Source organism: Sinocyclocheilus anshuiensis, unplaced genomic scaffold (genome assembly GCF_001515605.1).
Source record: "Sinocyclocheilus anshuiensis isolate Anshui unplaced genomic scaffold, SAMN03320099.WGS_v1.1 scaffold311, whole genome shotgun sequence".
NCBI lineage: Eukaryota > Metazoa > Chordata > Actinopteri > Cypriniformes > Cyprinidae > Sinocyclocheilus > Sinocyclocheilus anshuiensis.
In genome coordinates, this window is record NW_015549606.1 from 175,726 (window position 1) to 191,723 (window position 15,998).

The 15,998-nt window shown below is 36.1% G+C and overlaps 1 protein-coding gene across 1 annotated transcript in view; it reads right to left on the bottom strand.

The window, feature by feature from the left end:
- The window catches only part of LOC107659000 (EVI5-like protein), a 51,306-nt gene that overhangs the window by 18,449 nt on the left and 16,859 nt on the right, over positions 1–15,998 (bottom strand). Inside the window, exons 3-12 of the mRNA XM_016447762.1 lie at positions 6,388–6,577; positions 4,481–4,705; positions 4,090–4,164; positions 3,809–3,934; positions 3,522–3,665; positions 3,223–3,312; positions 2,389–2,433; positions 2,235–2,330; positions 1,301–1,354; positions 249–281 (exon numbers count right to left, since the gene is read on the bottom strand). Coding sequence (XP_016303248.1) covers positions 249–281; positions 1,301–1,354; positions 2,235–2,330; positions 2,389–2,433; positions 3,223–3,312; positions 3,522–3,665; positions 3,809–3,934; positions 4,090–4,164; positions 4,481–4,705; positions 6,388–6,577 — 1,078 coding nt within the window. The remainder of the gene's footprint in view (positions 1–248; positions 282–1,300; positions 1,355–2,234; positions 2,331–2,388; positions 2,434–3,222; positions 3,313–3,521; positions 3,666–3,808; positions 3,935–4,089; positions 4,165–4,480; positions 4,706–6,387; positions 6,578–15,998) is intronic.

A 15,998-nucleotide genomic window follows, 5' to 3' on the forward strand; every position in this document is an offset into this window, starting at 1 on the left:
GAAGGGGGGGGGGGGTTATTGTAGTATTTCACCAATAATCAGGACTGCAGCCCAAAGATACTAAGCACAGTGATGCCTTTTCCCTGAAGTCAGAAATCGCAGAATTTGCCTTATTTCACTCTTGATTGTGAGTAGGTGTGAGATATTTAAGCAAATCATGGAAATGAAGCAAAGCTAAAGACAGAACTGCTGGGTTCTTAAAGGGGAAAGACAGAGATAAATTGTGGAGAGGAGAGTGAAAATTGTACCTGTATCAATCTATCTGCCAAAGAAGCACTTTCCTAAAAACAGAGAAAATCCATAAAGGAAACAGCAAAGAGAAGAGAGAGACCAAAGGATATTACAACACAGAACAAAATAATAAGACCGATTTGACAGAAAACAGTGTTCTTTTTCATACCCCTACATTAAGACATTGCAAAGACACTGTTTTAGATCAACATTTACTAAATTAGCATAAATGCAGATTTGAAACGGTCATAGTGAGCTGGGGTAGAAAAAGTTTGAGCATAGTCACGCTTGGAGGAGGTTTGAGCATGGTGTTCGTGCTGTGGCTATGAAATAAAGCAAGATTGTGACACCACAACAGGGTGAAAAGTGTAAAAGGAGGCCAAGCAGAGGACAGTCTGAGCGTCAGTAGGGTGAGAATACAACGGAAACTGGTGTCATTTTAAAGTTTGTGGATCTACTATATTTGCACAACAAACGCGGCCCTGGGTTACAAATGGGGAACTTCTGAAGGTGTTTGAGTTAGTACTTCATTTGAGTACAAAGGTTCCATGCGGGGAGGAGATGGAAGGCGAGTACATGTGCGGTTTTTTTTTTTTAAACTAACCGATCTGCACCATGGGCTGTCTGTTTCATGCATGACACAAACATGCCTTTACAAGCAGAGAATATTCCAACATGCACCAATGCAGGTTTGGGTTTTCACCCATGCTCAAAAAAGTATAGCTCAAAAGACCTGTCAGACAACCATTCTTGTCTGAAATTAATACATGTAGACAAGCATTACCCATGTGCACACCCAAAAGGGTGATTTTTTTTTTTTGTTATCACTGTACTTACCAGCCTCATAAAACACAAGTTTTCCAATGACATGCACACAAGCCAGTTATGATACACCCAATCGGGTGTGTTCAAGCATTTGCTATTGGTTACACCAAAGAATTTCCAAAGAATAACTGACAACAAAGAGAGCCATGAACCAATTCAAGATGAGCAAATATGGGATGACATAATGGTGTATGGATATGTTTGAATGATGAATGATTTGCTTTGCATCTTAATTATCACTCACTTTCTCCAGAGTGTCTATTCTCTGCTTCAGGAGTCTGTTCTCTGTGCGTAGTCTCTGTAATGGCGTGTCAACATCAACAATGTTAGACTTAAATAAAGCAATACAATTAGTTTGAGCTTTGATTAATTCAGTTAATAGCATTTATTAAAATAATTACTACTATTTTAAAATGCATTGAAAAAATAAGAGCTAATTGTAGTCAATGGACTTTTCACATTTCGGGGGTTCTCAAAGTTAAAGGGGTCATATGATGCTGCTAAAAAGAACATTATTTTGTGTATTTGGTGTAATGAAATGTGTTTAGAGAATAAAAGTTACGCCTTCTTTCTTTGCGTGAACATTTGGGCGGCGTTATGCAAATCTTCCCACATAGTGAGGTAGATATGTGGGGGCGTGTTAGAACGAGCCGTTTTAGGTAGGTGTGGCTGACTCTTAACTTTTATAAAGAATATCTCTTTGGATTTGAAACTTTAGTCTTTGCAACTTTACAGATCTTCTTCATGCACCAAGAGCTTGTAACACTCCAAAGAGAAAGGAAAAATTGAAATCGCATCATATGACCCCTTTAAGTAAACGTCTACAGTGGTGAACAGAAAATTTCAGGAAATATAATTTCTGTGCTCCCATTTGCTTCAGTAGTAAAAGAAAAAATCTATACTATCATTTCCACAACTTCCCAAAAGTGGAAAAAACATAGATTGATTACCCTCAGAAGAGAGAAAAATGTCAAATTTGGAACACACTCACAGCACTGTTAACTAGCTTTTTTGCCTATACATAAAAAATAAAAACTAGGTATACAATGTTAATAAAAATGCATCAAAGCCTATGCACAGTGTCCATAAGCGCACACTAAAATGAATGACAATAGTAGCAAAAATGTTCGGAAAGGCATCATTTAGGCATGCTATTAGGAATGGGATGGCTGTCTCACCTTGATCTCCACCTGTTCCTCCATCTCCTTGGTTTTGATTGTAGTGTACTCCTTTTCCAACCTGAGAATAAAGGCATAAAGAAACAGTTCAGCAATCTTCAATGTCCAAAAACATACAAAAAAAAAAAAAAAAGAAAAAAAATTCACTTTACACAATGGGTCCACTATCCAGCTGGTGAGGGATGACCTTCTGAAAGTGCTGCAACAGAGTGAAAATATCAAAACTATATTATTATTTTATTATTATTACTACTACAATTATTATACACTACTATTTATTCCTATGATGGCAAAGCTGAATTTTCAGCAGCCACTACTCCAGTCTTCAGTGTCTCATTTGGTGCTTAAGAAACATTTCTTACTATTGAAAATGGTTTTTACTGCCATTCAAAAGTTTGCAGCAAGTAAAAAGTTTTTTTTAGTAGTAAAAAAAATAAATAATTAACATTTATTCAGCAAGGATGCTGTTTATTAGATTTTTATATTCATCAAAGAATCATAAAAAAATATATATCACCAGTTCCACAAATATCTTAAGCATTTGTATTAACTGGGGAAATGACTACTCAAAATTCAGCTTTGCCATAACAGAAATAAATTGCATTTTAATATGTACTACAATAGAAAATGGCTATTTTAATTTGTAATATTATTTCACAATATCACTGTTTTAACTTTTGATCAAATAAAAAAATACAGAGACTTCTTTCAAATATATAAAAAAAAATCGTAATTATTCTAAACTTTTGACCAACCTTTAAAAAAAAATTATCTGCAATCCAATGGTTACTCAAAAATGTAAAGAACTTTTGTATTTTGCTTAAAAAAATAATTGCATATTTGTAAAACAAACTCATTTGTATAACAGCTCTAGACTCTAATCATGGTGTGGCAACTTCCACTGAGAAAAGTATCAGCTTGCATAGCAGCTATAATTAAGTTAAATGTGAGTTTATCCTTGAGAATAAAATGTTTATAAATAATCCACCTGCAACATTCCCTCCATGTCCAACTGCATGAGCTCAGCCTGATTCATCTGCAGGATGGCCATGCCCACACGAAACACTATCTCTAAACCCTGTAAGGACACCTACTGGTGAAAAATCAAGATCCAAAAATATATGCAGTAGCATTGTGAAGCCACCAGAGGGCGATAACAGACCACTGAAATACACCAGTGTGTTGTGTTCTCAAATTAGCTTAGCATGCAAAACATATGACTACATAAAAATGAGAGGCTGAGTAGAGTGTGTGAGGAGAGAACGAATGATAACCATTAAGTCCTACCTCACACATGAATATATCAAAGATCCTGGTGGCGACAGGAAGAGGAAAAGAGGTAAGAAAGATGGTGAGGAACCAAGATGAAGCATACATGGAGGTGTGGAAACTCTGGGCCTGGAAGTGCACATGGAGCTCTGGGAGCTGCTCCTGCAAGGAGAAACCAAAAGAGATGGTGAAATCACCAGGTGAAAGCAATAAGTTGGTATAATTTAATTTCGTGTGCATTGAATATAAGCATTAAGCTAAGCTTTATAGATTTATGAGGAACAAATCAGCAGACAGTCACTGACCTGAATCATACATTCAAACTGGTACATGCATAGGCCAAGTTCAGCCATACTGGGTTTAAAGAGCTCTCTCAGCCTGTAATCCTGCATCAGTTTCACAAACACACAGAAAGCCTCTTCTTCTGGCATCTGCAAGAAGGCAACAATTATATAGCACACTATCACAGACTGTAAATATTAATAACTTCTGTAATAACTGTACTATTGTTATTATTATGTAATAAAATGTTACATTTAAGAAAAACGTGATTAATAGCTAGAATATTTTTTGATTGTGTTAATACCTGCATTAGAAGAAGGCCGACAATGAAAGCACTTCCCTGACAGTAGCCCACCTCTCTATCAACCAGGGAATAAGCCTGTAAACACAAAAGTTATAAAATCATTGCTCAGTTAAGAGCAGAACAAGATCTGTTATTCCCTCATTATTACTCATCTTAAAAAAAATAAAAATTAGCAAAAAAAAAACTCCAGCGACCTTTAGGTGTTTTCCTTGTGTAAACTCCGGTTTCAAATGACATTAAACAAAAACCAATGTCAGGTGGTGTACAGATCAGGAGGTTTATATTCCTATAACTAACTAACTATCAACTATAACTACTTTGTCCTAGTTCAAGGAGATTCTTCTGATATTAAATATACTGTTGCCTTAAATAGAAGTGGCTAATAACCTACCTTCATAACATTAAAGAGCACCTCCTGACCCAGACTGTCCTTCTCCTTAAAGAACTCATGCTCGGGGTAGGTACGGGCAATGTCCCTGCGGATAAGCTTTTCACAAGGCGAGGTCATCTTCAGCAGCTCAGAATACTGCTCCTTTATGGGTAGATTCTGGGCATTGCACAACAGCTGCCACACTATTGCTCGGAAGTGATGTGGAATGCCTTTCCTAACCAGTTCCTAAGAAAAAAAAACAAACCACTGATTTAAATATTAACACTGAACGTCAGGACATAAGCGTGCAACAGAGTGAAAATATCAAAACTATATTATTATTTTATTATTATTACTACTACAATTATTATACACTACTATTTATTCCTATGATGGCAAACCTGAATTTTCAGCAGCCACTACTCCAGTCTTCAGTGTCTCATTTGCTACTTAAGAAACATTTCTTACTATTGAAAATGTTTTTTACTGCTTAATATTTTTGTCGAAACCATGATGATACACTGCCATTCAAAAGTTTCCAGCAAGTAAAAAGTTTTTTTTTTTTTTAAGTAGTAAAAAAAATAGAAAGAAATTAATACATTAATACATAACAGCCTAACTTAAAAGCAAGTACGCATACTGCCAAATCTCCATTAGTTTATTTGAAGGATTACACTCAAATTACTCAAGGTTCCAAGATTGTCAGCATTCAGATGTTCTCCCCAGGGTTTAGTATGTACCACAGACAGGATAAGACCATTTTATGCTGCTAAATATAACCTTGTCAGAGATTTCTACAGCAAAGCTCGATGTTTTTGTAACCAAATTATGTTTGACCTGATTAAGCTGTTTCCTGTGCTCATCTGCGCAGTAGAAGATTGGCTTAGATGGCTTATTTCTACAGCTGGTCATTGAGATGAGAGTCCACCTACATAACACGGTCAGCACTGAGATTCTTCAAAAGCACTCTAGGGGTGTGCTAGAGATGTGTCTTTGTTAGAATACTAGGCTGTACAAAAGACTTCTGTTGCTGCTTTGCTAGAAGCGCCTGAGATCCTCCTCTTTGGCTTGTAAGAGGTCATACATTAAACACAAACTGCATTTACTTTGTCTCACTGAGGTCAGTATGTTCTGTGGGAAAGTGACAACTGTGAAATTTGCTTAAGTGGTTTATATCATTTTCTCTTTCCCATTGTTTCCTTGAAAATGTTATTGTGTGAGCGGGATATGTAAAACACTGCAGAAGCATTATTTTAAGAGGAAATGGAAAATATTTCAGAAGGCCTAAGCTTCCGTGTAATTATAAAGGAATGTTTTGGAAAAATATAAAGTTGATAAGAGTTTGACCAGCCATTCAAAAGTTTTTAAAATGTTAAAACGGTCTTATATTTTTATAAACAATTTTTTTTTTTTTGCTACATACCCAGGAGCAAACAATACATGCTAGGCTCACTATGAAATTAATAAACCATTTATCATCACACACCACGTTTAAAAATAAAAAAAATAAATAAACTGAATATTCATTATTCAAATATCATTATATTTTATATCAAACTTTATAGCTGGTTGCCATCAGTAAATATAATCCTTTCTCTCACGGAGCCAACCACTTTTACCATTTTTCTTAATTCATGAACACATTAGCACTACCAGCAAATCACTCACATATTTAAATTGGGCCGTATGTTTTATGAGCTTTTTTGTAATGTGTTTCACTACCTTATAACAGCAATAAATCAGTAGCTGTGTGCTTGTGCAGTATATTTGATGTTGCTGTAGCTTTGCTCTAAATGCCAATGAAATGTTGTTTTTTTTTTATTGTTGTAATTAAATAAAAGAATGACATCTGAAAACCCTTATGTTCAGTGATAAGTGGCATATATCTGATTTGCCCACAGTACTTGATGGATAGTCTATCTGCTTACCTTTAGTTGTTTTTCCTTCTTCTTCCGCACATCTTCCCACTCATTGACGATGCGTCCCCACATGATCCATGTATCCTCCTCCAAGTGTGACAAGTTGGAGGAGGCTGATGAACTAGACACCAGTGAGGAGCCACTGTTCCTTCGAGAGCCATTCACAGACCGTAAAGACTTACTGTCCGTCTCCAACAACCTGGAAAGACAACCATGGCAGAGAACACTTATTACAGAAGTAAACTATAAAATTTTTGTTTGTGCTTTTAAAAGAAGCATAAATGAAAACTCAAAAATTAATATATGAACTCAGAGTTAACCTACATCAGATGAAATAGGGCCTGACAGTATGATGGTAAAGGTGCTCTTAAGCATCATACAAAACAAATGTTCAATAAAGTGTTATACAAGTAGTGGCCAAAAGTAATGTCTAACTTAAATGGACTTCTTTCCTCAATGGACATCTTCACCTGTAACATTTTAGTATTAAAGGGATAGGCTAGTTCACCCAAAAATGAAAATTCTGTAATTTATTACTCACCCTCATATCGTACTGTCATGAATAACAGCAGAGACTGACCGGAAGAGAAGAAACTGTTGAATAAAGTCACTATTTTTATTTTCTTTGAGCACAAAAAAAAGTATTCTCGTAGCTTCATAACATTACGGTTGAACCACTGATGACACAGACTATTTTAAGAATATCCCTACTATGTTTCTGGGCCTTGAACGTGGTAGTTCCCTTGCTGTTTATGCAGGGTCAGAAAGCTCTCGGATTTCTCCAAAAATATCTTAATTTGTGTTCCGAAGATAAAGAAAGGTCTTACGGGGTTGGAACGACGTGAGGGTGACTAATTAATGACAGAATTTTCTTTTTTGGGTGAACGATCACTTTAAGGATTTTGTAAGAATATTGTGTAGTTGTGCTTGGAGTGTAAAAATAATGTACATGCTTAATTGTTTCATTTATTATAACACAATGGAACAAGACAAAGTGTCACACACACACAAAAAACACAAATATGAAAAACTTCAGTACTGCCCTGGAGAACAACTGCTGTAAAAAAAAAAAGAAAAAAAAAAGGGAGAACCAACAAAATACTTGTATTCACTGCATGTATGCTTTATTTCCTGTGAGTTTTTTGTTGTTCTATGCATTTTTTTGTTTAGTAAAATAAAACCCATACCCATAATAAGCTGTAGTAGGCTGTTAATGCATATCCATTTTATATTATTCTTTTTACAGTTTCTTTTTTTTGTTTTGTACAATGTGAAGCAGTGTATGCCAGTGTATTGCACTGGTGCCAGAATAATCATTTGTTTTAATAATATTATTATCTTTTGGATAAAGTGTCAAATAATAAGAGAAATGTCAATATTTTTTTTTATATTTATTTTAATATTAACAAATTTCCAGCAAAAAGATTTATTACCAAGACATAAAAATGTACTGTGGCATAAAAATGTTATTAATACCACCCACTCTAAAATGAAATGTAATACAGTTTAAAGGTAGAAGCTGTATTTCAGGAAGTGTTGGTGTACAGATGGAGCAGCGATAAGAGAAGCCATCGCATTAAGTAACACAATAACAGTCACAACTTTGTTCATGTCAGCTTTTCATCCAGTTTCAGAGAAGTCATCCAAGTTGATAATCAGTGAACTGAATGGCAAACAGGTTTTTGTGGCAGAGACTACCATCCATTCTACAGAGAAACAGTAGTGATGCCACTGCTGGCAACTTATGGCACCGACATGTTCATGTTGACATTAAAGTTGTATTTTGGGCAGCAGTAGCTGTTAGCTGCATGGCTAAACTGGTCCCAGCACTCTTTTTTTGCATAAGCGGAAAAAAACACTGGGTGGCATGTCTGTTCCAGACATTAATACAGTTCTAAGCAACGCACAATTCAGAGCACAGCATTAGAAATGTTTTAGACTTAAAAGTCAAGTATTTATTTACAACTGAATAGTGTTATGAAACAGGGGATGTTTGCCAAATGAGTGTGCTAGCTTGGGAATGTTGGCAGACAGCTATAAATGGAGAAGCTAATTTAAGACTCCCCAGCATATCTTATGCAAAATGCAGTGGTTGTAAAACAGAAAAAAAAGAATAGAAATTCTTTGCAGAATAGGTGAAAAAAGGCTAACCGCATTAGCATCTGCACATAGAAAAATCAACAGGACAATAAAACCTAAAAAGCCTATCCAAAAATAAACAAACAGACAAATAAGGCATGAAGAAACAGACTAAATCTTCCTGCCAGCAAAATTCAAAACACTTCAAAACAAAGTTGTAAAATGCTTATTACATAGTTAGCGTAAAAAAAATAAATACGTCCCTTTCTGACTGTGAGCGACAGTGTGGAGGCGCTATCATTGTGAACCTGACCCCGGATCAGCTGGAAAACAAGCAGACAATGCTCGTGAGTAACCTCAACATTTAAGAGCTGACAGCACAGACACAAAGCCATGGAATTGGAATTTCTGATCTCGGAAAAAGAGTGGGGCCCCGGTTCTCTAAAGGTAGCGCTAGGTGACGTCATGACCAAGGCTCTGAGGCTGGATCCAGTTACAGCCGCTTTTGGGTCATGCAAGGGGGGGCCACGGTTGTTAGGGGTGAAAGGCAGCGAGAGAGAGTCATGGAGTTCACAGCTGAGGGGTTGTGATGCTGAACGAGTTACTGGTGGTAGGTGGGCAGAAAAGGAAAAAAAGAGAGACGGTCCTGCTGGGACACTTTCAGTCTCTGTTTTTCTCAGACTACTGGACTTAAATCCTCGAAAATGTATCTTTTCAATCCAATTTTTGTTAGAAGCACACTATAAACTGCATTCTAAACAACTTAAAGGTTACTTTAAATTCCAGTCACGAATTGCAATGGGATACATGAGAATGTAATCCAATTGGTTGTGGCCGTCTTAGACACCACTAAAATCATGAAGCAACTGGTTATTCTAACCAGTATGAATAATAATTCTATCGAAGTAAGACAAACAACATTAAAGGGGCAACAAAAAATTATTAGCAACTGAAAGGAAACTTTACAGACCTTCATTATACAGTAAATGAATAGTTCTATCATCATTTACTCGCGTATGTTGGTAACCATCAGTTTTCGTTTGAACTGTGACCATTTTCAAAATATCTTTTATGTTCCGCAGAAGCAAGAACAGGTTTGGAACAACATGAATTGGTCTTTGAATTTTCCTTTTTGGGTGAACTATGAAATGCATAATGAGCAACCTCCATCTTCTTTGGGGCAAGGCAGAGCTTGCCTCTTTGGTATGTGGGCACAAATGAGAGGGCCTGGTTAGGGTGCAAAAAACAGAAATAGTCAAATCTTTGCTTCTAAGTGGAAATGTATAAAAATCTTTATTCTGTTTAATCTAATCTAGCGGTTCTTAATCCTGATCCTACAACCACACTACAGCCCAGATGCAAACCTTTATCTTGATGGTATTTACTCAAAGGACAGAAAGTTTGGGAAATCCCACAAACATTTTGTAATTACATCCACTCACGAGCCATTGTACAGATGTTCATAAACTATATTAAATACAAATAAAGCAGTTAAATAAAGTATGTACAGTAGGCTTAACCTATTTGATGAATTTAGTAAGCATTAAGACAATTTGCATTGCAAGCGTTGCTTCTGTGTTAATGATTCACTGCTGGTTAAAGTGCAAAGTGGATTCTTGTACAAGAAACAAACACTGCTCATTCCTCCAAAAAACATTTCACTTTGTAAAAGCAGATAGAAAGCCAAGTACTTGTTCTATGAATTAATTAAAAAAGCAACCACAAACAGAAAAAAAGACAGTGGCGGTAAAAAAGACAGCATTAATAAAAATGGGTAACCGGCTGTCAATCACAGCTCCGCTGCATCTGCGATAGAGAATTGATCAAAGGTATTACTGTGAAGCTGCTCACCACGGGAAGCTCATTCTGCAATCCACATGCCTTTCCCCGGATTTCTCCAAGTAATCCTAAAGTGTGTCTGTGAGAACTGAAACAACCTGATTCTCTCTCACACTCTCTTGCTGTCTCAGTCTCACCCCACTCTCTCTCTCTCTCTCTCTCTCTGAGCCCGCATAACACACACACAAACAATGCTTATCTAAAGTGCAAAGGCCCTCAACCTGTGCAGCAGCAAAGCAAAATCCCAGTGGAGTTCAAAATATGTGGGGGGTGAATTACTGACTTTTATTTCTTACCAGCTATGAAACTGTATTTTGCATTACAAAACAACAGAATTATTTCATAGTCTTGCAAATTCACTTCTATGTCATTGGCAGCATCATATAGCATCATAGAATTTCTCTGTGAAACGTTACCTTACAATCATGTCACATTGTGATTTGTTTCCTTGTTTTCATTTTTCTTTTATTTTATTGACTAAAGTCCCTTGTAACTCATTTGGTTCTTGATTCATTTTGAATCATGGTATGGAGTGTCTTGACGACATACACTAGCATTCAAAGGTAAAAAAAAAAAACAATTTACATTGTTTAAATAAATGCTGTTCTTTTGAACTTTATACTATTCAAAGAATACTGAAAAAAATGTATAATGGTTTCCACAAAAAATATTAAACAGCACAACTGTTTGTAACATCAATAAAAAAGGAACTTATTCTTAAGCACTTGATCAGCATATTAGAAGGGTTTCTGGAGGATCATGGGACACTGAAGTATTATGGCTGCTGAAAATTCAGCTTTGCCATCAGAGGAAGAAATTGCATTTTAAAAACTTTTAAAACAGAAATTAGTAATTTTATATTGTAATACTTCATAAATTACTGATTTTATTGTATTTTTGATCAAATAAATGCATCCTTGTAAGGGTACTAAGAGACATCTTTCAAAAAAATGTATTTTTTATTCCAAATCTGAACTTTTTAATGCTAGTGTAAAGTAGGGCTGGGTATCAGAAACCGCGCACTAATAGATATTGCAATCCAACACATAACAATTTAACTGAATTGTGTTTGAAAATCTGCTATATATACACAAATATATAAAAGAGTTTTAGTGCGTCAGCGAGACATAAGTGAATCTGCAAATATCAATCTCTCATGCTGTTCAGAATTTTGTTCTTTTGAGCACAGTGTCTTGGACATGGCTCTGACTTTACGGGGGAATGTCAGTCTGTTTGAGTTGCTGCTTCTTTATTAACTGAACCACAGGAAACAAGAATTAACAAATCAATTAATGAAAATATGGATAAGTATCAATGTAACACTGCGAGAAAATAAATTGCGATATATTCATACTCATCTGATTGTACTGGCACAGCCCTAGCTTACAGATTCATCAGTGGTACTTGAGACCCCGTTTCTGCAGTGGCAAGACAAGCCCATAGGGCCACATGTGAAGAATCAGAGCTTCAAACACTCCACAGATCCTCTGAGCTGCTGCCCTACTTTCCATGCTGCAGAGAGAACTCTGTGTGGGTGTTGCACTCGCCCAAGCAGATCACTCCGATTCTGTTCTAATACCGAAACCAGCCTGTGATACCAGAATCAGCAAGATGAAAACAGCATTAGGTCTCCAACCTATTCAATAATTAATGAGGAAAGGGGCGGAGCTTTGATCTGCCAACACTAATTCAAATTAATGCTCACAAAAAGGTCAACATGCCTATTAACATTTTAAAACATCCAGGAAATCAGTCGCTGGTGCTGATACAGTCACCAATTCTTCTTATGTGAAACCAGGAAGGAAAAGGCCTTATTTTATTACGTCTCCTTCCTGGTTTCTAATGTGGCAATTTAACTAAATTTAGCTTAATTAAAAAGGTCTTCCAAAGCAAGCAAGGTTTAAATGTCTTTGACTGTCAAATGTTTTACTCTGCTTTTCTATCATGTCAGCATTATGACAATGCTGAGGCTTGTGTTGTCTCGAGAGGAGACACACTCTCTGACATGTGCCAGGCAGCATTACACTAATGGCATGAGTACTGTGTGAGACAGCAGGTGATAGGGCATTGTTAGTCATCTCTGGGACCAGCTGTAGTCTCCAGCTGTCCTGATGAAGGCTGGGGTCAGAGGTCAGCTGGCCTAAGCACCACTCCCACTCTCCTATTTAGTAAAGGTCACAGATCAAACTGGGTTAACATAGTAAACCTGAAATGAATAAGATGGAAAAAGCACAAATGCACAACAATATACAGTTTCTAATGCAGAACAAATGTGAAAAACGTAGCAAATCATGAATATTTTATATGAATAAGTTTGCAATAAATGAGCTAACATATTGGCTCATGTATACCATTACCATAAATAATGTTGCTGTTAATATTATTAAAATTTTTTTAGGTTTGATATTAATCTAAAAAAAAAAAAAAAACATTTTTTTAAAAAACACTATTTAGAGTCCCAGCCTCAGAGGAGACAAGAGAGCAGTGGAATTATTGATTTATTTACTGTATATTGCTGCCTGCCTTTATCTAAAATAAACATGCAATTTATTTCCCAGCTGTTTACCTTCATAGACATAACCGACAGTTTTTGTAACTCGTGTTTTAACGTAAACTTGTGTGTGAATGAGAACGTAGTTTAGTACTAACTCACATGCTGTGACAGCCACTTTCTGTACGTGCGCACTCAGAAAACCGTATATCAGAATTTTAAACTCATATGGTTTAAAATGCATGATTTCAGCGCGATAAACATGATAATCAGAACCAAAACAGATGTTTTTTAGCAGGTCCGAACTGTAATGGCGCAGCTCTATTCTGGAAAAGGGGGCGGGGAGCAGCAGCTCATTTGCATTTAAAGAAACAGACATGAAAAACAGCGTGTTTCTGCTTCCACTCAAAATAGGCATTTTCAAAATTATAATAATAAATGATCTGTGGGGTATTTTGAGCTGAAACTTCACAGACACATTGTGGGGACACCAGAGACTTATATTACATATTGTTAAAAGGGGCATAATATGTCTCCTTTAATTTCCAAACAAAAAAAATATTAAGCAGTTAAAAACTGGTAATAATAAGAATGTGTCACTCACTGCGGAAAATTCAGCTTTACCACCACAGGAATAAATTACATTTTAAATTATCTTAAAATAGTAAAGTTACTTTAAATTGTAATAATATTTCATAATATTACTGTTTTACTATATGTAAATGCAGGCTTAAGGTCCTTGCACACTGAGTCCGAAATTTTCGTTTGTGTGTTTTTTCTTTTTTTTCATATTCATCATACTTTCCTATCAAAATGCTTGCTACGGATTAGTGTTGGGCGATATGCTCAATTTTCATATCGTCCTATCGTCAGCCTGTGAGATCGCCGATACATGATATTATCGTGCTAATTTATGTAACTATTTACTTGAGAAAGTGAACCAACTCCAGCGTAAGGCTAAAAGCAGCCTAATGTTTTTAATATGACTGAATTTGTATTTAACATGATAACAAATGAATAGAAACATCGTAAGTTACTAATTATAATGCTTACATTTCCTCAGTTATTCAAAAAGCAGCTACAGAAAACGAGCAAAGAACATTACATTACCAAAGAACATCATCACAAGCTCAGTCTAGCACGAGTTTATGCACTTTAAAAACACTCCCGTTAAAATCAGTGAATATACACTGTATGATGAATAAATCTCTAATACTTACATCGCACGTACATCTGCACATTGTTGTTTATGAGGAGAGAATTCGCGAGTCAGAATTCAGTCACTCAGCGCGCACTGAACAACAGAACTCCGCTGTTTCAGTGATGACTCATCTGAACGCATCTGATTGGCCATTGCATTCATAAGCTCAGCATAATCGTGTGTGATTGGTTAAAACGCGCAATACTAATAATAATAATAATAATCGTCTTGCTATCGTCAAAGGCATCAGCCACAGGCAATATCTGTCTATCTTCGATACACGATACTATCGTCTATCGGCACAACCCTACTACGGATGCAAAAACGCAGATAATCGAACCTGGTCCGATTTTTTTATGACGGACGAAAGTTTCAGAGGCAGTGTGTAAACATGATTGACACAACATGAGGTCGTATTTATTTTTTAACATGCGAAAATTTCGGACAAGAATTTTGGACTCAGTGTGCCAAGACCTTTAGTGAGCAAGAGCCTTCTTTCAAAAACGTTAAAACAAAATTAACCAACCCCACACTTTTGAACAGTAGTGTGAAAGGAGGAATAGGATCAGGACACATCACTAGCAGGATTCAAATTTCAAACCAGTGTCACCCACATGAAAAAGTCTGAAGGCCAAACAAGTGCACAAAAAACAAAAGCATTTCCTTTATAAAAAAAAAGGCTGTAGACGTTTATAACTTCCTGCTTTTCAGCATTAAAGAATGCTTAAACCAATAATGCAATAAAGAAAGTTGTTCCGTTCATCTAAAATGACCTTAAATCAAATCAAAGATTCATCCTTTAAGCAGTAAAAGTAAGGACATAACACCCAATATGGACTTCAAGTAACCAAATCGTGCTCCCAAAATACTTCTGGGAATGGGATAATTGTTCAAGTGTTGTGCTGTGGCAAACACTAAAAATGAATTGAAACAAATCCTCCAAATCCTCCTGGGTGAAGCTCTCGTACCTGTTCTGCTCCTCTAGTTTGGCCAACAGCTCCACATCATCCACATCATCCGGGGACGGGGAAGCTGAGGAGGGCGAGGACAGCGAGGCCATGGATGAAGCCACAGTGGTATGCAGCGAGGAGGGGGTGGCCACCTGACTAGCCATCTGACTCACCGTGAGCGACACTGAGTTCTTCACCCATGAAAGAGTCGAACTCAGCTTGCCTGCTACCTTGTCTGTCGCCACCTTTGGAAAAATGAAAGAAACGGGTTTAATTGTAAAAATTAATTCAGAAAACATCTTAAAGTCTTGATTTTAGTAAACTAAAGGATATTATACATTTCTTGTTATAAAAAGTGCTTCCTATTTTTATATAATATATGATTTGTCGAACAACATGATAGTTTCAGGGTTTAGCCTCTAAAAATGTACAAATATTTGAAATAATCATCATGTGTTCTTCTAAATCTTTATTTTGATTCAACTGCTTCTAACACCTAATGCAATAATGAAAACACATTCTTATGTAAACCTAAGCTACATAAATGGCGTTATAAATTGGTAGATATTGAATAATGAAATTGAACAATGCAATAAACTGTGAAACCAACTAAGACCATTTCTTCAATAAGATGCTTTAAGAAATAAAAAAATAACTGTTTCAACTTTGTTAGCAAGGATGCTGAGATGGCCTGACAGACTGAGAGCCTAAATATCTCACACAGACATTCTCATGTATGGAAAAACTCCGGTCAGTAACAGCTTTGTACTGTCCAATATTTGAATGTGGCAAAGTTCTCAATACCGCATACAAACACAATGGTTTTCATACTTGGTTTGGACTGCACTATGCAATTGTTCACTTTCCCTTTTATACCTTTTTTGTCTGTGATTTTAAAAACACCCATAAAAGCACTATTTTTAAAACTAATAAATTTCACCCAAAATTTAACATTTTCTTTCTTCCACAGAACACAAACGAGGATATATTGAAGAATTTTGATGACCTAACAGTTGTGGTTACAAAAAAAAAAAATTTGACATTTCTCACAATATATTTT